Source organism: Pagrus pagrus (genome assembly GCF_965226575.1).
Source record: "Pagrus pagrus genome assembly, chromosome: 8".
Classification (NCBI taxonomy): Eukaryota; Metazoa; Chordata; class Actinopteri; order Spariformes; family Sparidae; genus Pagrus; species Pagrus pagrus.
The window spans coordinates 11,735,541-11,759,182 of NC_140192.1; the positions used below are offsets into that span (position 1 = coordinate 11,735,541).

At 39.5% G+C, this 23,642-nt stretch overlaps 2 protein-coding genes across 2 annotated transcripts; both read left to right on the top strand.

Moving 5' to 3' along the window:
* Nucleotides 1–540: 540 nt before the first annotated feature.
* LOC311261112 (proepiregulin-like) lies at nt 541–7,714 on the top strand. Its single transcript, XM_084359506.1, has 5 exons — nt 541–632; nt 4,692–4,757; nt 5,878–6,004; nt 6,105–6,251; nt 6,661–7,714. The coding sequence occupies exons 1-5, from the start codon at nt 590–592 to the stop codon at nt 6,725–6,727; spliced, it is 450 nt and encodes a 149-aa protein (XP_084215632.1). The 5' UTR covers nt 541–589; the 3' UTR covers nt 6,728–7,714.
* Nucleotides 7,715–13,675: 5,961 nt separating this feature from the next.
* On the top strand, nt 13,676–19,851 carry areg (amphiregulin). The gene is made up of 6 exons (XM_084359356.1): nt 13,676–13,761; nt 14,460–14,630; nt 15,079–15,307; nt 15,467–15,637; nt 16,875–16,988; nt 19,535–19,851. The coding sequence occupies exons 1-5, from the start codon at nt 13,725–13,727 to the stop codon at nt 16,966–16,968; spliced, it is 702 nt and encodes a 233-aa protein (XP_084215482.1). The 5' UTR covers nt 13,676–13,724; the 3' UTR covers nt 16,969–16,988; nt 19,535–19,851.
* The last annotated feature ends 3,791 nt before the right edge of the window (nt 19,852–23,642 follow it).

Below are 23,642 nucleotides of genomic sequence, written 5' to 3' on the forward strand. Positions count from 1 at the left end.
ACTTAACTAGCAATATTTTTAAACAATAGTTATGACACTCCTGAAATATTCTCACTTCATATTATAAATAAACATAATAATCAATATAAATAAACAGAATAATAAACATCCATACTTAAGTATGATTTTAATGATGGACTTTTACTTGTGATAGAGTATTTTTTACATTTTAAATCATTTTAAACCACAAGTAAAGGACCTGAACGCTTCTTCCATCACTGTCTTTCTTTAATAGTACAAACTATGAGTGAAGGCCAGACTCCCACCTGGTTTTGTGGAAGTCCATGAGTGACAGGAGGATGAGTGAGACAGCAGCAGCAGCAGCCCCTCCTCCTGCTTTTAAACTGGTGCCTTCAGGGTCCGTCTTTTTATTCGGACCTTTGATGTGTGAAATTGTCTGAACTACAGGAGTGTGTCACCACACCCAGACCGCAGGTTTGAGCCCATTGGTTTCCAGGTTTGTCTCCGACAGGAAGCGCATCGCCTGCCCTCTTCTTACCTAATAGTTATTTTGACAATAAATCGGAAGCGTCTCCAGACCAGCTCCTCTCCTCAGACGGTACCTGCGCCTCCTGTCAGCGGCTCTGAGATGGATCTGACCTGCAAACCTGCAGCGCTGCTCTCACTGATCGGTCAGTAGATCTTCTTTAATGTTTGACAGTCAGGCTCACATTGTGTTTGACTCTGCTGTTATTTATTGTGTCGATGAAGTCTGACGGGCTTCAGCTGTGGACTGAGATCAGCTCCACAAGCACAAGCAACCACTGAGAGCTGAATTTACAAGTAACTGAGTACATTTACGCATTTACCTGAGTGCAGTTTTGAGTACTGCTACCGAGTGTTTCCAGTTGATGTTACTTTATGCTTCTACTTCACTACATTTCAGAGGGAAATAATGTGTTTTTTTTACACCACTACATTTGTCTGACAGCTGTAGTTACTCGTTACTTTTCAGATTACAATGGATTAATGGATGAATCAAACAATGGGTGATAATAAAACACTCACAGGGGCCATTTATCTGCAAAATGAGTACTTTTACTTAAAGTACATGTAGCTGATGGTACTTTTCTACTTTTACTTGTTAACTTAAGTAACATTTTGAATGTGGGGTCTACTTGTCTTAGGGCATGGTACTGCTACTTTTACTTGAGTAAAGTATCTAAATATTTATACTTTTACTCAAACATATTGTACTCCTCACATTGTACTCTTTTTTTTTGCAGCGTGTTACAAAAATGTAACTTGAGTGAAAGTACTTAAGTAGTATTAGTTACGTTCTTAAAGTATCAAAAGTAGAAGTAGCTTCCCCATCATGCAGCAGAATGATACTGTCATTATCATATCTTATATTATACTACTGGATTATTGTGAGTCAGTGCTGGACTCAGGATGTAGGATGGATTTATAATAATAATGAGGTAATAATAGAAAGAAGTATTTATTTTTTCATAACTGAATAAACAAGCTGCTCTCAGAGGAAAATAAGGTCCCAAGAACAGTGTTAGAAACCAGAAAGGTGGCAGGGTCCGCCACATATAAACACAGTAAAACAGTATGACATTGTGTTGTCCTCTAAGGTCAGTTTGCTTATTCAGTTTATCAATCATGAAAACAAATAGAGGTTGTTTATTTAGTTGTTTAGGCATAAAAAAAAAATCTGTCAATGAAGATCTTTCTCTTCTGATTTAAATATCTTCCCCAAAACTACATAATGCACCTTTAAGACATAAGTAATATTTTTATGTTAATAAAAGATCTCAGTATTTCTTCCACGAGTGTAAAACGCAGCTAATGTCAGATGAAAATATCTCTTGTAACCTTTAAACCTGTACATCAAATTCTTTATCTGGACTGAAAACATGAAAGTGTTGCAGCAGAAGTTACAGACTCGTTTGGATCAGCTGCAAATTTCACTCGGTTAACGATCTGATTTCCTCTGTTAGTACTTGTTAAGTCAGTCAGATGGACAGATATCCTCAGGTAAAAGGCCTGTTTCTTCAGGTCCAAGGTAAAGTGGAAGATTTCAGAGGAGAAACTTGCTTCATGCCAGTTTTAATGAGCTGACGTACATTGTGAGTGTGGAGCCTGAGGGATGCTGACAGACGCTGGCAATTAAACCACAAATGGAAGATTTATCATTTGAAAGCACATGTGGTCTGACTTAATCTGCCATTTACATCTTGTTTAGGTTCATTTTTACCAATAAAAAGCCAAATAACAAACATAAGAAGGTAACAATATATTATAGCTTATATAAACTGATGGAGGAGGAACTCAAATACTTTACCTACTGATACTACCATGTAAAAATACTCCATTACCAATAAAAGTCCTGCATTTGAAATCCTTTTACTAATGTGAAAAAAAGTACTTGTACTGAAGAAATATAAGATATGCTTAAGGTACATTTTACTGTTGGAACTGGCTGAGCTGCATCTAATTTAAAATACTAAAATACTCCAGGGTGCGACTATATTGGTCACACATGCACCCAGAAACAAGTGACGTTATCGCAGTTTCTTGCTGCATGTGATTTAAATGAAGGAAGACATGTTTTTGCACCTTTTGTCTTGTTTCATCTACACAATCTGTTAAGGAACTAAAATACAGTGTATAATTGGTTGCACCGTTAGGCACATCAGCGCAACCCGTGTGAAAAATGAGTCTGGTACCCTGCCTTCAAAAATGTGCCTCATGTGTTTGACTTTTCTCTAATCTTTGTCCTTTTGTGGTATTGAATACTTCGGCAACATTTGGCATCGAGCAGATATATTAAAGGACCCACTGAGAAGTTCAGAGAGAAAATCAACTTCTCACGACTCATCAGAAGACATCTGAAACGTCTAGACAGGACTCATTCATTCAAAACCCAATGATTGATAATCATCAGCAAACCAACCAGCAACTGCAGCGAGGGAAATAAATGTAATGGAGTAAAAAGTACATGTACTGTAGAGGAGGATTACTAAGGCTGCAGGATATGGTCCAAAAAGCACATTGCGATGTGATTAACATCATGAAAAAACAGTAATGTCATGATGATGTGACATCTGTTAGAGTCTGTATAAGTTTTTTACCATCTGTAGAATAAGATTTGCAGCGATACAGTATGTAATTAAAAGGCTGTTGTCACACATTTGACCTATTCATCAAAAAAACTGCAGCCTCTACGACTTGGAGATTTTGATAATATTTTGAGTTATTGTATTCATACTAAAATTGTGCATTACATGATTAAAAGTAGGCTACTTAGTTATTTTTTATTTTTTGACTATGAGGAGCTTTTTCATTTGGGATCTTTTTGTCTTCCCTATTTTTCGCTCACTGTTTAAATTGTAAATTGTAAAAGTTGACTTTACTTTAAAAAAGCCAAGAAACTGATTACCTCAGAATTGCCAAGTAAAGTCGACTAATGAACTGCAGAAAATAGTGGAAATCCCAAAATGCCTCCTCCTTTTGTAACAATCCCGTCCAACTTCTGCATTTATCACTCTCTCTGTTTAAGTTTTTAGCCAGTTATCCATCACGACAGGAGCTGAGCCACTGATGACCTTTCCTGTAATATTGCTCTCCATTATGTGGGTCATATAAAGTCAGCATGTTGTAGCCCTGCTCACCTTTACCTGAGGCACCAAACATTGATGCAGCAGAATGTTGCAATTTTCAAAAAAGTCAGAGTCCAATTAACTTATGATTTTGCAAACTGATGGAAAAATACAGGTGTAACTCCCATCCAAATTATCCCTCATGAGGTGAGATGAGTATCTGGATCCTGCTGGTTCTTGATGCGCCGGGGAGAGACAGTGATTAATGATATAAATGTGCACTTTACACCCATCAGCCACGTCAGAAACACCCAACAACCGGGTTGAGTCCTCTCACAGCAAACACTGAGGAAAATATCTCTGCAGCCATAACAACGGACAGACACCAGAGAGAGAGCGATGGTTTTACAGCAAGTATAACCCGATTCATAACCAGTCATAACCAGACGCATCTTGCATCCACGTTCGTGTGTTTTTCTGTCCTGCCTGCAGGAATGTGGGCGTCTGCATTATGGAGCTGTGCAGGCCGGTACAAGCATGTGGGCTGGGCAACACGAGCCACACCACATCACGTCCTGCTTGGAATAGTTTACACAAAGAACCTGGAAGCCGATCTGATGTTGCCTGCCAAAAAATGTTTTTTTATTGTTTTTTACATTTCCCTTAATGTGTGCTGCCTTATCTAAACACACACATCAAACACGGATCAGTCCCCTCGCTCAGGTCAAATATCATGTTCAGCCAGTTTGTAAACATGTAAAATCTCATTTTAAATCTGTAAATACAAAAAGTACCTTGTCATGTGAAACCGACATTTGCACTTGTGAACTCTGTTTGTTTGCATGTCATCTGTGGTGCCAAATGAAACTAGGTCAATGTGGGAAAACACTTATAAGATATGAATTCAGGGTTTTTCTCATCTGAAGTGGGAAAAAAAGTAGAAAGCCCCCTAAAATTGTTTAAATTAAACAATTTGAGAAGAGAAAATCAGGTTCTCTCAACTGGCCACAACTAAACCTGTGACACCGGCTCAAACCGTCATCGTAAGGCGACTCACGACATGGATTAAAGTCAACGTCCATGAAAAACCTCCTCGTCTTAAATCCACTGACGCTAATGAGACAAATGTCCTCTGTTCAACAGGTGTCATGCTGCTGTGGCCGTACGTTCTCACCAAGAGCGTCTCATACAGCGCCGCTCTATCTGCAGGTATTCACCCAGACAGCTGTTGTGATTTCATTTATTTTTCTACAATAACAAATCGCTTTATTTGTCAAGTATGATAAATGTGCAGGGCTTTGTCTCTGAAATGTTTCCACAAACACATCATTTTAAGTGCTGTCTGGTGGAAGTGGAATTAATCTCATAAAGGATAATTTACTCTTGACAACTGAATGAATGAATCAAACCTAAATGAGACATTCAAGGAGCAACTCAGTGTGAAGCCTACAATAGATTTGAGATATGAGAGGGTAAAGTGCTGTAAAGCTGAAACAGCAAGATGATGATTCTTCAATAAGTTGATCGCCTGGAAAATAAGTAGCTATTCTGATAACTGATCAATTGTTTGAGTCAGGTTAAAATACCAAACAGTAGCTGGTACCAGCTTCTCCAGTGTGAGGATCTGTTGATTTTCTCTGTGCTATATTATTTGTAAACTTAAACTGTGTTTTTCACAATTTTCTGACATTTCATAGATAAAAAGATTATTCCACGCAATCTATCATGTTGGTAGAGTGATCAATAGTGAAAGGAAAGCATTAGTTGCGGCCCTTAATTGCTGACAATTTCAGCTCAGCCATTTACTTTCTTTCAACAAAAGAAAGTCACAAAGTGTAAATAAAGGCACACTGATAAAAATACACCCCATTTAAATAAAAAGTAAGAGTAAAGTTACTGAATTAAACTGCAACTCACAGTAATTTTTATAACAAGACTTACAAAAACATCAAATTGTTGCATTTATGAACCTGGAACCATCAAATGTGTCTCAGTTTTGCCTGATTAAACGATTGCTGAAATAGCTGCAGATAATGAAATGAAACAGATCAAAACTTTTTAATGAACAGTGATTTAAAAGATGTTACTGACTCTACAAGCCTCAGATCCTGATGATTGGACATATATTTCTACAAGAAAGTGGTACAACACAGTCACAGCGTCAGGTTGCTTTTTTTATCGGCTTAATGAAACGTGTCTGTCTCCCTGAACACGAGTCTGCATGTTGAACAACTGTGGATTCATCCCAGAGGCTCAGCAGAAAACCACTCAGTGAAAACGCTGCTGTGAAAAGGTTTCCAACAGCTGCCTTTGTTTTCGGTTGTTTCAGGTCAGGGAGAAGCGCGCCCTCATGTGGTGAAGCGGTCGACACAGAACTGCGACAGCTCGTATGACAAGTACTGCCTCAACGCCGGACAGTGCATGCTGCTGGTGGACATCAATGAACACCACTGCAAGTACGATCCTGTGTGTCAGTGTGTGAGTGTGTGTGTGTGTGTGTCTGCTGCTTGTAATCATCCTGTGTGATCATGAATGACTCGTCTCTTTGCGCTGCAGGTGCGAGAGGGGCTTCTACGGCCCCAGGTGTAGCAACCCGGAGCTCGTCGTTCAGCCAATGGGAGAGGAGCAGATAATTGTCGCCATTTTCTGTGTGAGTCTGCTGATCATAGGCCTGTCCGGAGCGCTGTACTTCTGCTGCAAGTGGTAAGGCTTCAGACTGACAATCAGTGTGTGTGTGTTTGTAATATCAATGACTTTTAATGTGACTTAAAGGATAAGTTCACCCAAAAATTCAGTCATTAATTGTAACCCTCCTTTTTCTGATGAAGCGTTTTCTTTTTGCTATGTCAGCTGAACACAGTGTGCTCATAGGTTACGAGGGTGACTCAGACACTTCCTTTCATCGTGTGAAACTTGCAGGTGTAGCTCGCTTTACAAATGAAGCCCCTCATGACGTGAAGTCTGCCTCAACATCCTGTTTCATGCAGAGTCATGTCAAACCACAGACGATGATTACAACCTCTCAAACCTGGTCACCAGTTCAGTTCATCCTAAGGATTTTTTAAGGATGGATGATGAGTCAATGATTTGGTTGCTCTGTGTTATTTTACAGGTATAAGAAAAACAAATTCCCACGTCAGCAGAAGCGGCAGGGATACAAAGGAGTCCAGACTGCTTAGAGGGCCGCACACTCCCTGCATCCACCGCTGCTGGAAAAAGGCAAACCAGGATTTTCCCAGTTTCTTAGTGAAAACTTCAGCATCGTGCCGTTACCCGACGATCTTACACTCAGTGACTGGTTTACTGGATTGTTCCCTCTTGCAGTACTCTACGTCACGCGGCTTTGGATCACTTTATCAAGCAGGCAGATCGAAACAAAGAGGTTAAAATGTTCGGCCTGCTTTGTGTGCGGCTCCAGTGTTGCTTCAGCACCTGCTACCCTCATGTTTGAAAAGATGAATAGTGAGATACACAAAAGCAGTTTCTGTGGGTGAAACTATGACGGTGTAAAATTCACGGAGAAAGGCAACAAGCCATAACTTGGCACCACATTTGACTGAATTTGGCTGAAAGTGACAGTCTCATCGATGTAGCATCTTCACCAGCCTCAGAAATAAATAAAAATAAACGTATTAAAAAGTAAAATGATCACCTCTTAACCATTTAGCCGCCTTCATACAGTATCATACCTTCATGCCCGATATAGCTTGTATTTATTGTGACTTTTAGCCCTCTGTAGCTATGATGAATATCAAACCATTATTGTCATCAGTGTCATTAAACTGGCCACTGAGTGTAACAGCTCTGTGTTTTGTTATTTCTGTAGGCAGATAGTGTTCTCATTTTGATAATTTATTATAAAGTATTAATGTATACACTAGCATCTTTTCTTATTTTGGAAGCTCTGTTACTGCTACAAAAATGAAAACAACTTGAATTTTTTTACTCCTGGATTCTTTTTTTGTTTCTTTTTATTGAAACGACATTGTTGTCCGAAGGCTACAACTGAAAATCTTCACATTTCACATTCTTTTCACAACTTGAGCAGTTTTCACATTGTTCTTCGGATGAAAACATCTCTCTCTACCAACACATTTCTGTAACTTTTGCAATGGCAGTATTACTGTAGCTGTACGTGTACCAGAAAAAAAAACATGTTTATTAATATAAAAATAAAGCAAATACATTTCAAACTTGCAGCCTGTTCTCCCTTCATTTAAATACTGATTTTCAGCCCTGTAACTCTTTCTTCATTTAGGACACAAATATGATTTTTTTATAGTAAGTGCATGTAAAAATAAAGTGGATCCACTGAGCAACATTATTAAACAGTAAGTAAAAGTGAATCATCTGATAAGTCATTTAAATTTCAAATGTAAGCTACTGTGGGACAGTTTGTATTGTCTTAAACTGTAGCTCTATGATTTCGAGCTCTACCAAAAAGGTTTCATATATCCTCAAAACCTCTAAAAAGCTTTTATTTGATTTGCAAATCATTGTATTTGAATTTGATTTGTGTCTTACATAGTTTTTTTCTAGAATAGGAGTTGTACTACTTAAATGAAGAGCAGCTGTTCTTGATTCACAGTTTCAGGGTAACTGCACGCTGGCTCGAAGGATGTGAGTCATTATTAAGATTACTATGCCTGTGCTTATCCTGCTATGACTAGTCAAAATGTATGCAGTGAGAAAGATCTACAAAACCTTTGAAACATGAAGGTCTAACACTGGCTATAAAAACAGTGCAAGAACAGAGTATTTGATTCACTATCTAACCTGTTACTGTACTTTTTGAATATGATAAACTATGGTAGCAGTGGGAGCGTAAGACACAACTGGGACCAAGAGTTAATTTGGAATTCCCTTCAAATTTGGTGCATTTGGTAATCTTTGTTAGAGAGACATATTATACTAATTTTCAAGTTCATAACGTGCTTTAATGCACAAAAGACACATTGGCTTTCTCATACTGTCCAATGCAGTAGCACTATATTCCCCCTCTGTATGAAACTCTCTGTTTTAGCTCCTGTCTCTTTAAGGAGACACACAATCTTGTCAGGACCTTGACAAGATGTCAGGAGATGTCAAGTGTCATGACTTTACTTATTAGATGGATCATTCATCTTTACTGACTCTTGGATACAATCACATGAAAAGTATCAGTATATTATGGTTGTACTTTTGTTGTACCTCTACTTTCAAAACTGTATTTTCTTTATTCCCAAATGTCCACTTGACCTATTTTAGTGACACATTTAATCCAAAACACAGTATTCCATTATTAAATGGTGACAAAATGGCAAAAGCAGCTGTTTGTTTGGAGCTTATATGCCCGCCCTGGGTCCTACAAGAGCCAGTGAGCGATCGTGTCGACAAGTGACCCACTCTCTAGTCTTTCTTCTCTCTCCTGAGCTGCTTACACGCCAGCCTCCAGATGATTGATGCATCATGTAGCCAATGAGATTTCAAACCCAGCAATGTATAGTTTAAATACATTCTTTAACCCCAAACCATGCCTCTACTCCAAATAGTTCAACAACAGCTTTGAATTTACCTCGAGCTAGACTGGGATAATTATTTTAGGATCATTTTACACACATTTCTAGGAATAAGAACAGATTAAACTCTGCATCTCTAAAACTGTTGCCTTGTAACATTGTCAAGATTTATCAAACCAGTGTTGCTTTACTCTTCATTTTCAGATGGTTGAAAAGCAAGGACAAGGATTTCTAAAGACTTTGTGATTAAAACTTGACAAAAAATTAAATTTAAAATAGCAGGATCAAATGCACTCACATAATGCAAATAAATAGTTATGCTTGTTGTAGGTTGGTCTGGTCTGATCTAATGAGTGCAGTGTCCGGTGACGAGTTAATCAATAATCTTTGCTCCCTCATTAGTGCTTCAACCAGAGTCAATGAACCATTTTTAACACCTTGAGTGAGTCTTTATATGTTCTCTATGCTAATGAACAGCAATGATTACACATAAACATTAACTCACCCGCAGACGCTGCTCTGTTTAGGACATACTTAAAAACACATAAGCATGCACTTACACACACAACACACCGTCTGAGCGAACTCCATTTTGTTCTAAATATAAAACCATTGGCTAAACATTCACAACAAAATCATGGCAATGCTTCTCTAATCTCCACACTGTGCTCATTCAAAGTTAAGACTTAATTATTGCATAAGTAATAGTAGGTTGCTCATGCAGTGAGTAATGTGGTTGGTGGAAGCCCCATTAAGCACATCCTTGCGTGTCCTTTAACAAAACAAAGTGTCCACGTGTACCATGCACACATTTATTTTGTAACTTGAGGATGATTCATGTCATATTTTCACTGTTACATTTGTTTGACACGCTAGCAGCACGGCTGTAGGGATGGTAATGTAGGTTTGTCGGTCGGTCCACCACCGCTGAAATATTTCCACAGCTCATTGGATGGATTAATGTGAAACTTCATGATTCCCAAAGGGTGAATCCTAATGATTTTTGTAATTCTGTGACTTATTCTCTTACGCCACCGGCAGATCAAAATTTCCATTCATCCAGTGATATATCTCATCATCTACTACATGAATTAACACATTCATGGTTCACAAAGAAGGAATCCTGATGACTTTTTACTCCAGCGTCATTATGAGGTTGTTTGTGGCAGATTTGCAGAAACTCTCAGCAGGGTTGTAAAAACAAATTATGTGTTTGGCTGTTTTAAAGATCTGGTAAGGTTTAGGCACAAAAAAAACCCTTGGTTGGGGTTAGAGAACGTGGTTTGGGTTAAAACAGCACATCCTCATACCTAAACGACTAAATAGGTTGATTGCTAATGGCTCCCAAAACAACATATGTTACCGTTCCCATGTTATATGAAAACTATGGCGGTTGGGAGTATCTGCAACAGGCTAACAGGGCTGGAACTTTGGCAGCACCTGATTAAAGTGAAAAGATCACTGTTTGGGTAGGTTTAGGCACAAAAACTATGTGTAGTAGGTTAAAAGAACTCACCAATGACTTTTGGTGTTGCATTGGACATAAACATTGGTCTCAAAGAGAAAGTGCCGTGCCTCCACCTTGTGCTGACTTCTTACGCTCTTGTCCTCTGTCACCTGATTTCCTCCTTTACTCCCCTCATAATCACTATGGCCACTAGAGGTCGCCACTTAACAATAAATGTCCATATGGGTCAAACTAATGCTGCATTCCTGACAACGTCGGTGGTCGGAAATTCCTAGTCCAAGCTTTCCAGGTGCAAGATGCCAAAAGCGAACAAAAAACTTGACTGACCATAAAAAATGATATCTCTTTGGCAAGTGTTCCCAGACTCGAACCCTCAGCAGTGCAGCCTTCTTGCATTATGGACTAAATAGAGGATGAAAAGCGACACATGACATAACAAATGCCATTATACATTTTATACTTAAAAAAACAAAACATATCTTTCCCCTTTATTCGCTGGTCTTATACAAATACTGTAGTCTACAAATACACCCTACCCCCTTCCCATGGGTGCAGCCATTGTTGCGTGACGTCATACAACTGCTCCCTCGTGAAGTCGGGTGTTTGATTTGCATTTGAACCTTGTTTATTTCTGTTCTCATTTTCAGCTTTAACTTAAACATTTAAAGAAATATAGTTGCACGTGCAGTTTGGGTAAAAAACCTGAAAGTTATTGAAAACAGACATCGGGATCTGTGTTTGGGATTACCGTTTAACTCAAAGAAAGAACGAGGAAGTCGCAATTTATAACACTACCACGACAGTAAACTGCATTCTTCAGGTTGATACAGCCTTCACCTGACTGGCATCACACCAACTGGGACAAGTGTTACAAATCGGGGCAAACACCTCAAGAGGCCAAACACAAGTCCACGTATCAACCGGTGCATACCGGAAAAATACATCATCGATTATCTCAAAGTACAGTATTATTCACCAGCCTTATAAGGTTGTTCTGTATCTGCAGGTGTGTTTGCACGCTTAAAGCTTGCATCCAAGTCTTAGGTTATCCTTCGCGTGTGCAATAATCCCCTTTATTGTGACAACTACTTTGTGAAAAAGCATGATTCAAAGTTTTATCCAAATAGTTACGGCTGTATTTGCGTGTCAGAAAGTTGTCTTCCTTCATGCCGTGAGCTACGTTGCGGTGTGTTTACAGTGGGCGGCTGTTATGAGGTGCTTCCCTCCAGCCTTGTGTCAGACTTTCCACATATTCGTATTACATATCCCCAATGCCATTACACATAATCCAAACAATTTCATTCCACAGCACTTATAAACAAAAACGCATAAGGAGCTTGTGGTTGTTGCTGAGCCTGAGGAATGACATGGAAAAGTTCCCGGCATTCCTCGCAGGTTTCTATGGGATTCCTGCGGAGCACGAATGATGGGGCTGCCTCTGTCCACAGACACAACAACATTTCTAACACACCCTTGTGTAGCAGCATCCCCACCCATACCTTAAGGTCTCCTCACGGTTACAGCGTACTGAAATAATGACGGCATTGAATGAAACCACACACACAACACACACAACCCTGTTGAACAAGACAAAACATACATGTAATATTAAAATAACAGATTTGTTTTAATCGTGTTTAAACCAGTGTGAAATCACACTGACTCATGACTCATCACTCTGCAAAAACACAAAAATCAAAGGTGAATTTGCTGTTGTTTGTTCATGATGTCATACCAACATATCTGGGATTCATTCTCACCGTTTACAGAATATCTGTACATGATACTATTTATCAATCACGTAAATCAGTTTTATGATTCTTATTATTGGTATCAATGCCATATATTTTTTTCATTGAGCTCTTTGTACCTTGAGTTAAGTGCAGACGTGACTCCTGATGCAGTTTATAAATAGCACAAGTCGTAAGTGTGTGTTGCCAAGCCTCGTAACTCCTCAAAGGGGGCACTATGTAGTTTTGGAGAAGAAATTAACACCCAGAGGGTTTAATATTTACAATATTAATGAGGTAATAAAACAAACTCAGAATTAATTATTTTCCATAACAGAATAAACAAGTTGTTCTCAGAAGAAAATAAGGTCCCCAGAACACTGTTTGAAGCTAGAAAGTTGGCAGGGTCCGCCCAATATATGTAAAACATTACGTTTTGGTTGTGTTGCCCTTCAAGGTCAATTTGTTTATTCAGTTTGTTTAGCATAAAAAAATCAGTCAATAAAGATCTTTCTCTTCTGATTAAAATTTCTTCCCCTAAACTACATAGTGTACCTATAAGCCTATTAAACCCTCCTGTAACACTTTGAAAAATCCCCAAATTAAATAAAATATGACAATATGATGAGCTTTTTTCATTTTCTGAGAAGTTTACACAGGTGTAAGGTTTTCACCTGGTAACTCAAAATCATACCAGAAAGATTTGTCCAATTTCAAGTCAAAATATCTTATTACACTTAACATGAGACACAATCATCGAACAAGTAACCTTTGTAGACATCACATCTTATTTCGAGGCATCTTAACAATTTTCACACACACTTTGTATTCCTAGTTTCTTTTCTTATTTTTGAAGTGGAATTTTTTCCAATGTATGAGTTCGTTAGTATGCGTGTGTGTGTTACTAATGGACTAATGGGTACACGCTGTAATTGTGACCGTAGAGGAAGACGTGCGGAAGCAATAACAGTTAAAGAAGCAGGAGCGAGTGTTTGTGTGTGTGTTAATGGTAACCAGAAACAAGTCAGAATACCTCAAACTGTTTTGTGTCTCAGTCTCGTTCAGACTTATTATTCCCCGACAGAAGCCTCGTCATTAGGCGCAAAATGTGTTGCCTGGGGCAGATTAATCACCACACACACACACACTGTTTCAGCGTGCACATACATACACAAACACACTTAAACACACACACGCGCCTACACAGTTGCATCTGTCTCTCTCTCTCTCACACACACACACACACACACACACACACACACACACACACACACACACACACACACACACACACACACCCTTCTTACTCCTTGGAGTTGAGAGGCAGGCGTTGCTCTATAAAAGCTGCACCCAGCAGAGGTAAAGAGAGCAAAGCACAACTTCTATCAGCAGGGGACAAGCACACACACACACACACAGCTCTGACACACACACAGATTAGCACAGGCCTGTCATACACACCACACTCTCTTCCTGGGATATGAACACTCTCGTCCTCACCTGTCTCCTGTGCTTCGGTAAGTCTGGGCTTGTGCCTATATTGTGTGTGTGTGTGTGTGTGTGTGTGTGTGTGAAGTGCAGACAGCAAATGTAAAATGGTTTGAGGACAGATAATCAGGGGCGTACGAAGGAAGAAATGTCTCTGCAAGTGAGGACTTGTCAGGCAGCACGAAGATATTCAGGTGTTTTAGAGAGATATTTGTGTCACATCTGACTCTCAAAATCTATTAATAGACCAAATTATTGTACACTGCCAAAGGTCAACATATTTCACATACTTCATTGAGTGATATAAATCATTGTTTTTGTCTATTGTGAACGATGTGCTCAGGTACAGTGCACTTCTGGATGAGGACTGGTCTTACTGGTTTCAGTGCTAATACAATATGTGTCTAATTTGAAAGCTCAGATTGTTGTGAATGTGAATGGATGAGTCAGTTTGTGAAAGAGCCAAGATTTAAGAATACAGTGTTTAGAGAAAGTAACTAAGCAACCTTTAGGCTCCTGGTGAAGAAGAATAAATGCCATTTCATCAATTCCCAATTAGATGTCTTCACCTTGGTTACTTACTTACTAATTTTGTCTCAGGCAACAGTTCAAAAAACATATGAAACTGAACCATATGATTGAAACTTTGACCCTAATTGCTTCCCAGTTTATCATTTTGTTGATCTGTTATGAACTTTTTTTTCTGTGTGTCCTCTTGGTTTTACAGTAGTCTGCGGTGCTCTTGGTACTCAGGGATCTGGGACCGCGCTCTCCAGTGAACTAGCTGGGGTCACCGGGGGTCCGGCCTCTGGGGAGGGCCTCCAGCTGAGCGATGATGACGAGCTGGAAGTAGACGAGGAGCTTTCAGGAGGAGACAACGAAAACTTCAGCCTTCTAGGTACGACAAACAAACTCTTTTCTTCTTGGCCTTTTGAATCCCCCCTTTTAAATGGAGGTCAACTTGGGTTTAAGTTCATATGTTAGTAAATCTGTGATCAGCAAATGTTTCCTGAATACAAAAGAAAAGGGACAAAAAACTGAGCTAGAAGGTTAAAAGGTTATCAACACATTATTGCTCCTAAAAGTGCAAAATAAAATACTTTTTTTCCCACTTGAGTCAGGTTTTAAATTAAATGAAACAAAAAGGATGCTTATCTTGCATTATCTTGATTTCTCGTTAGTAAAAAAAAAAAAACATTTAAGAAGGACTACTGAGCTTAAAAAGATGATAAACACACCCAGCCTGGCTACCCTTATAAAAACATCTGAACCTTCAGTTTAAAACTCCTCTAAGTTTTAACTAAATGACACCAGACACTTCATTAAATGTGTCTCCCCTTCAACAGACTTACATCCCAACAGAGATGAGAGAAGGAAGAAGAAAGGCAAAGGCAAGAGGAGGAACAAGAGCAGGAGCAAAAGCACGACTGCTTTCAACCCGGAACACACGTTCCTCACCAGCGGATACACGTCGACTCACAGCACCACAGATGATCCCTGCACCTCCATCTATCTGGGCTACTGCATTCATGGTCACTGCCAGAACATAGAGGGCCTGTCGGAGCCCGTCTGCATGTGAGTACAGCATCAGTTCAAACTGTCGACTAGATTCAGTACATTTTGTACGTGCGCACCAAGTTTAAACCTCTTTCAATTAACACTATGAGTTCAATATCTGATGTCATGTCTTGTCACTGGCTGATCAGTTTGCTCTGTTAACTTTTCACTCTGCAGATGTATGAAGGGTTACGACGGGGAGCGCTGCGCGACCAAAACCCTGGAGTCTAAAAACACCCAGCCCAGCCAGATCAACCACACCGAGCTGGTGCAGACGGTCTTAGTGATCATTGCTGTGGTCCTGTCAGTCATCAGCTGCACCGCCATCCTGCTCATGACCTGTGCTCAGTAAGTATGCAAGAGACACGCAGGCGCATATACACACTATTACACATACTTTGATTTTAAAGAGGCGCTAAAAGCTTTCAAAAGGCGGTGTTAGTGTTTGTGGGTGGGAAGCCGGTGGCGAAACTGGTGAAAACTCACAAGCGACGAGGTTTAAAGATGCAAGTGGCGACTTTATGTGTGCCTCAGTGGCAGTCTTAACCCTGATTTAGAAAAAAACGATAGGAAACAGTGAGAAAGGAAAATTTCTCAAGCAACATTTCCAATTTACCTTTAATCAAATTGCTCCAAACCCGTCGGTCAAGCTTATCGGCCTCCTGCAGTATGCTGGCAACAGTAAAACTACAGTATACACAGTTATTTTTAACTTAAAAACCAGATCACAATATTCTGGTTATGATGTCAGCTATAATAAGGGAAGAACCAGTGCCCGTGGTTTGGTACAAAAGACCTTGTACTCTTCTTTATTCTTTGAAACCGTCATAGGTGAAGTAATGAAGCTTTAAGCAAACCATCCACACCCTGGTGAATCTCAACGTAATATAAATCGCATCTGCAATCCACACATCCTGCCCAGGAACACTTCTTGGCATTCGAGCACACTGACACATCAAAAAGCACATTAACACACCCAAACACACCCTCACTATACAGGTATTGCTCACCACCTTCGCAAATTGAACTCGACTTGTAGTGAAATCTGAAATTTCACCACAGATTGCGTCACGTCGATTAATATACTGTATGTATTACTCATTTCTTTCAAATGACGATCTTTTACTTACTGTAATTGTGTGACAAGTCATTTATTGTATAATTGCAGTTCTTATCAATATGTAACCAGATCACAATTGCTGGAATGTGGGACAAAGTCAATAGTCCATGAAACCAGCAGCGGCGCAATTAAAGCTTTACAGCCACAGTCAGCCAAAGTGCTGTAGTGTGGAGGTGGAGCGAAAGTAGAACTTATTACTGTGAGAGTGAACTGCCTCCAGTTTCACTTCACAGCAAAGCAGAAAATAAAAAATGAAAAAATGTGTTTAACAGGGTTAATGTACAGTGTACTTTATGGGCCTTAATCCTTGGAAATTACCTCCAAAATACAATAAAAACACCTCGAGTGTCATTTGTCCGGGCAGGATCAAAGTCATGTAACTGACTCTGCTCTCTTTTCTTTGGTTATCTGATAATCGCGAGTGCTACACTCGACTTTTGTACTCACGTTGAATCTCTTTTGTAGTTACAGGTCACATAAAAACTTCCTGGCATCCTACCTGGGAACTGGGGCGGAGCAGGAGAAGCTACAGAAACCCATCGGTGACGTTGTGGTGTGAGGGCATCAAGTTATGAAGAGGTAGGTGTTGTTGAGGTTTTAACCTACTTGTGAGTCCGCAAACACACTCTCACTGTACTTCTTAGTGAGTTAATACTGCATTAAATCTATTCAGTTCTGACACCGTGCCATTCACAAACATCTCAATATCCCCAAACTTTAGAACTTCTATTGTTTGTTTAACTTTTCTCTTAAACCACGATTGTCCAATTATAGCTGAGCGACCGTAAAACTGTAAAGATTTGGGTTTCGAATGTTGAAGTTGTGTGCATGCAGCGATACTAAAGAGTTTGGGTAGTGATGTTGGTTGAATGAACCTCCAAAACTAAAAAACTGCAAAGATGTAATGATTAAACAGTGTTTGTCCAATAGAAATGAGAAAGTCTAAAGAGCCACACGATCATATTTTATCCCCCTTCAAGTTAGCCAGTCGGTTGGTCGAAGTCTCTTTTACACACTCTCTGAAGATCCGGGTATTTTCATACGCAGGGAGTCGAGCTTTTTTGGCTTCAACGCGCCACTGAGCTGCTTTCATAGGAATAAATGGGGCTCTGCCTCCGACACTGTGTTCAGAATTAATGTAACGTCCTCGAGTCTGACCTGTTCATAACATATCCACTCTGTCTAGTATTTCCCAGCTGTTTTGGAGCCTGTCCTGGACTTTACTAGAGTTTTGGCTGACGTTAGCATCTCTATTCTGCTCTGTTGGATTTGTGAAAGTTTGAACTCCAGCAGCCTCAGCCAATGTCAAAAAAACATTAGTTAGTCGTCCCCGTTAACGTCTTTTCTATTGTAAAGTTAGTTGTGATTCTGGGACTGAACTACTGTGCTCTGGAAAACCCAAAGCTTCCTCAAGCTGATGCAACATTAATGCCATAGTTGTGATTCTGGGACTGAACTACTGTGCTCTGGAAAACCCGAAGCTTCCTCAAGCTGATGCAACATTAATGCCATTTCGTACAAGCTTGATCATGATGCTGTAATAAAAGAAATGTAATGAGGTGCTCCTGTGTTTCCGGTGACGATATTTTGGTGATATATTTCACGCAAAACTCTTGCTTAAGTCCTCAGAGGGCGGTGTCTGTCCTGCGCTCACGTGAGCCTTAAGCCAAACAGGAAAGAGTGGGCCCAGAGAGTGACAGAAGAGCCCGTCCGCCTGTTGTTGTTATTGAGTACAGCCGATTGCATCACGCAAAGAGGAATCCCCACTAGATGAATTAACCTGGATTAGCCGGGGGGTGTTTCGGCCTGTCCCATCTCTGCGCTGCATACCAGCGTAAAGAAAAACCTCGATCGTACACATTCACCAGTGTGTTGAAACAATAACAGTACTGACACACTGACTCGACATGTGAAGACCTTGCTGTGAGAGCTTAGTGTGTGCTTACATGTGGCGAGATCTCACTGCACATCACATGCACACACACGCATGCAGACATTTAGACACAGACGTTAGCTGCATGACAAACAATGCAGGCATGCAGCATTCTCCTCATAACCTGTGTCAGTGTCCTCCCTGAGAAGAGCTGTCTGGCTCACACATACAGTAAAGATTCACACAAATGGGATCAATGCCAAACTGAAAGTTACAATCTCACTATTCTAAGCATTATTTTGATGCTTTGATGACTTGGGTCTGATTTTCATAGTTTTGGCCATCGTTTCTAAGATTCATAAGATTGAACTCACCAAAGCAATTGCTGCGATATGCAAACAAACAGTTCTGAGCAATATCATTAAAACCACTTTATTTGGGAGGTAAAACCAAAAGTGAACAGACCCAAACATGTTAACGTTTAACCAGAATGTTTATCTATAAGTTGATTGATTTTACAGTTTCATTTTCTCTTTCAAATGATTTTCAACTACCCTGGCGGTTTGTAGAGCTTCCATACCTCGACCAAGGCCCAACAGTCCCCCTTTAATTAAATCAAGCCTAATCCAATATCAGACTAAACATATTTGAATCTGCTAGATCTGGATTTATATTTGGATCTGCATCCAACTGTACCAGCCACCTAAATACACCTGATGTTTTTCATCAAGATCCATGCATTATTCCCTGAGAAATTAATGAAAAACAAACGCCCTATCTCGCAATGTTAAAAGAAAATCCCTGAATCCATCTCTTTATCAGGATCCACACCCAAAGCTAATGGGCTCTATTCTGGGCTGAGACCCATCCTCCACCCAAGTTTCATGGAAATCCGTTCAGTATTTTTTGTGTAATCCTGGTGACAAACCAACAAACGGACACGGGTGAAAACATTACGTCCTTGGCCAAATTGCAGAATAAACTACAATAATCTTCATTAGTCAAATGTACAGTTTTATACAACTTTATTTTGTTCCACTGAATTTTAAAGCTTTTTTTCTGCATTAAAGATTTTATTTTGTACTGAAAACCAAAAAGCACATAAACACAACATACGCATAATAATGAGTGTGTTGGAAGTGTTGAATTAACTGTTGCATGCTTGATTTCTTTACTTTTATATGAAGTGCTTATCGTTTCTTTGTTAACATGTTTATTGACATCTGATTTCTCTCCATCTTTCCTCATCCAGCTGCCCGATTCAAATGCGACGCAGACCGGAGGAGTCTGAGGACCTGAGAGAGCAGTAGAGTGAATAGACTGCTTCAATAGACGCTGTAAAAATATAACAACACTGTCCTGTACTTGTTAGAATGTAATTTATTTAGTGTGATTATTTATGGCTTACGAGTGTATGACTGTTTGTATGTTGGACTATTGTTATGATGTCTCTTATGTGCGAATGCTGAGCATTCAGTCAATTTCTGTTCTGTAGGTTTGGTTTTATTTATTGCACTGCTGTTGTCATAGGTCAGAGAAACGCTCTTCATCTCACTCTGGAAAAGGGGATGGAATTTGATCACCAATAAAGTGTCTCAGTGTTACATGAAAGTCTTATTTGTCTTTGCATCTCTGCCTGAGTATTGTGTTTACATTCCCATCTGTGGATGCAGCCCATTCCTCAGCAGCCTGCTTGCACAAACACCTCGGCCTTTTAGCCAAACACAGATTCAGCAGACAAGAATAACCCTGAGGAACACAAACACATGAGAGACTGGAAAGTCTTTTTTTTTTTTTTTTCACTTAAGGTGTGTGTTACCAAAGGAAACATCTAATTCATTTTTCTTGTCAGCGTTTGGCTCTTGGAAGATAAATCAACCTCCCACACCAACCGAAACAATCACCGCGTTGCTATGACACTTCATTGTTTTTACCCGTTGAGTGACGTTCAAAGCTTTGTGAATGGGTAGAGGACGTACTGTTGCACAGGTGAACTGGGAAAAGAAGCTGGGGCGTGTCTCGTCTGAACTATTTTGGGAATGTCTTGGAAGTCAACTCCTAAAACAAATACAAACAGAGGCTTGAACATAATCAGATGGTTCAGGACAAAGGAGCCTTGAATAGACTGTTCACAATGAGGGCATCTCAGTTTCACACATTGTTAATGTGTAGCACACTCTGAACTCAGGAGCAGGACAAGAAAAATGTGACAACTACAAGGGGCACTATGTAGTTTTGTCATTTTAATATTTACAATATTAATGAGGTGCAAACTCAGAAATATTTATTTTTACCATAACTGAATAAACAAGCAGTTCTCAGAGGAAAATAAGGTCCCCAGAACACTGTTTGAAGCTAGAAAGGTGGCAGGGTCCGCCAAATATAAACAGAGTAAAACAGTATGAAAATGCGTTGTCCTTGAAGGTTTGTGTATTTGTTTATTAAGTCATGAAAATGAAGAGAGTTTGTTCATTTAGTTTGTTTAGGCATAAAAAACAGTCAGGGAAGATCTTTGTCTTCTGGTCAAATTTTCTTTTGCAAAACTACGTAATGCACCTTTACGGACATAACTACAAGAAGAAGATATTTCAAGCTTAAATTTGACCTGAAAAAAAGAGTGTTAATCACCAAACAAACATCTGGCTGCCCTTTTAATGACACTGCACGCAGAAGATATGATTATTAGTTGGACTTGACCTCATTCCTGGACCTTTAGAAGTGATCAGCAGAGAAATGTTACATAAAGAATGCTGGCGGATGTCACTAAAATACAGTTTATGATTTATGTACAGTGTTTATGAGGTCATCAGTCCAGCATACACATATCACAATGACAGACAGATGCATGTGCTTAATGCAGATAGATAAACGCAGATAAAGTCTTCTGGATCTCCTTTGATATATTTAAAATTACTTTTAATCGAACTGACTGGCCCATTGTGTCAATGAGGTTTCATTGTACACTTGAACAATAACAGGTGCCAAATCTAAAAGGATTGGTAGTTTGACTCGATAATCACTTGCCATGGTTGGAATTGGGGTTAACTAAAATGTAAAGGTATCTAAGAGGTCACGTGGAGGTCAGTGAGATTTCCAGTGAGAGGCTGAGAAGACTGTTAAAGGTGCAGCAGAATACCTGACTGAATACAGTTTTCACTTCTGTGAACTCTTTAGTTCTTTAGGCTCAATCTTCCTCCGCCCTCATTCCATTCAGTGTTTTGATGTCGGCGTCTAGTTTGTCCGAGAGATTTCAAAAGGGTTTTTAACATTTGTCATTGGATGTAATAACAAAACAAACATGTAGGGATTTTGGAATAAACACATCAGGCAGTCAAATCAATCAGCCCCACTCTGTCTCTGATCTGTGGTTTTTATCAGGAATTTGACGGTACAAAAATGCGCAAAAATATCATGATTGACAGCTGAGCCCTGCTCGTGATATAATGATAATGCTATAAACTATAACAACTGCTCTGACTCAGCTACCAGGATACAACCATTTACTGTCACCGTTATGAAACGAGGTTTCACTCTGTGCTTGTGTTTGTGTAGAGTGGCGTCACTAATGAGTGGAGGAAAAGGCGAGGCAAGGTGGGCAACTCATCCAACATCCACAGGTGATGCAAGCCCAGGTAAACATTTACTCTTGTGAGTGTGTGTGTGGGTGTGTGTGTGTGTGTGTGTGTGTGTGTGACAGTGATCTCCATGGTTGAAATGGCTATTAAAACATGCCAAAAACATTCACTGACACTCGTGCATTCATCCATTTGACAAAATCAGTTTATAAGGGTGTGGTGAGCTTTGGTAGTTTCGGTGGCACTGAGGTGGGCCCGTGAGCTTTTGTGGGTGGCCATGGAAACAGAGTAAACACAGAGGCAGATGGTTGGTCAGTGATAATTCACTTCAGCTCAAATAAAGGACCTGCTGGAATTTCCTGGGTGTGGTAACGTTTTCTTTCCTTCACCTTTACAAGGGAGCAGGTCAGTTGCCAAGCTAGGTATTTATTATTTTTTTAATCACATTCTCATCATCCTCAGTTGTGCTCAGTGCACAAGCTACACCGCATATTAGCATGCCAACACCTTACAAAGTGAGTTAGTCCTGAGCTTGAAGCCTCACCGTGTTTTTTTTTATTGAATATCCTATAAATGAAAATAATAAGCAATAATCACAGCTGTAGACAAGTACATACTGTGTATACTTTTCTTCATCTTTGTGTGGACCTTAGAGGTAGAAAGTAATTGAACACATTGACAAGAAATGGTGAGCTTAATAGGGCTAATTTAACAATATATATTTTATTTATGATTATAGTAACTAAGTTGCTTTTACTGATTACTTAAAAAGTGATCATATTAGGCTATTCAGAGCAGTGTTTTACCAACCTGTACAAAGGGTCACGAGATGATTAGGAAATGATAAAAATCAAATTAGTGCTTCACAAACTTATGTTGATCTTTTCAGACTTTCCACTAATCTCTGCTTTTATTTACTCGACCATTTTACCTGCACAGACTTAGACTGAGATGACCTAATGAACGTCTGAGCACCGAAATGTTGTTGTCATGAAACCTATTTGCAAGTGAAGTGGAGTTAAAAAAACATTTCAATAAAACTAAGAAAACAAAACAACGTTTGCTTAATATTATCTCATCATTCCCAACATGGGGTCCCAAGATTCAAATGAATCATCAGGAGATGATTAAGGAGAGTCTAAAACCAAAAGCTTGGAAACAGCTGATGTAGACTTGTGTTTTTTTTACTAGTCTGACTATAAGTTATATATAGATATTAGGTGTACCATTTTATCACTGAATTATTGTAAATGTTGACACCAGGAAGATAGTCAGGTATTCACGCTGTCACATCAGCCAATGTGGAACAAAATAAGGAAAACATGAAACTAAACTTCTTACTATCTATGTATTTCTTATCAACAGAGCATTTTCATTTTTAGCTATCGTCATCATCTTGCCCACTTGCTGAGTGAGGTCTCCGTTCTGTACATGTCTGCACAACTAAGCACAGCAGAGAGCACCACCTAGTGATGTAGCATGAACACTGTCTGTACCACATTACACTACCAGTTCATAGAGACTGGATGTATAAAGGTAATCAGAAGGCCAAGTCGACTTCCGTGCGACACAATAAACCCACAGGAATTTAAAGTGGAGGGCAAATATCGCAGAAAGACAAAAGGCCTCCCACAGCTCCCAGAAATGAAAGTGAACGACTGTATTTAAGATAAGAGAGACAAAGAAACTGATGAATAATCCTTCCAAGGCAAACATCAGCATTTACTGGAAGTAGACAAACTTGACATGACTTCACTGTAAAGGTCTCCTTCAGTATTTCATTAA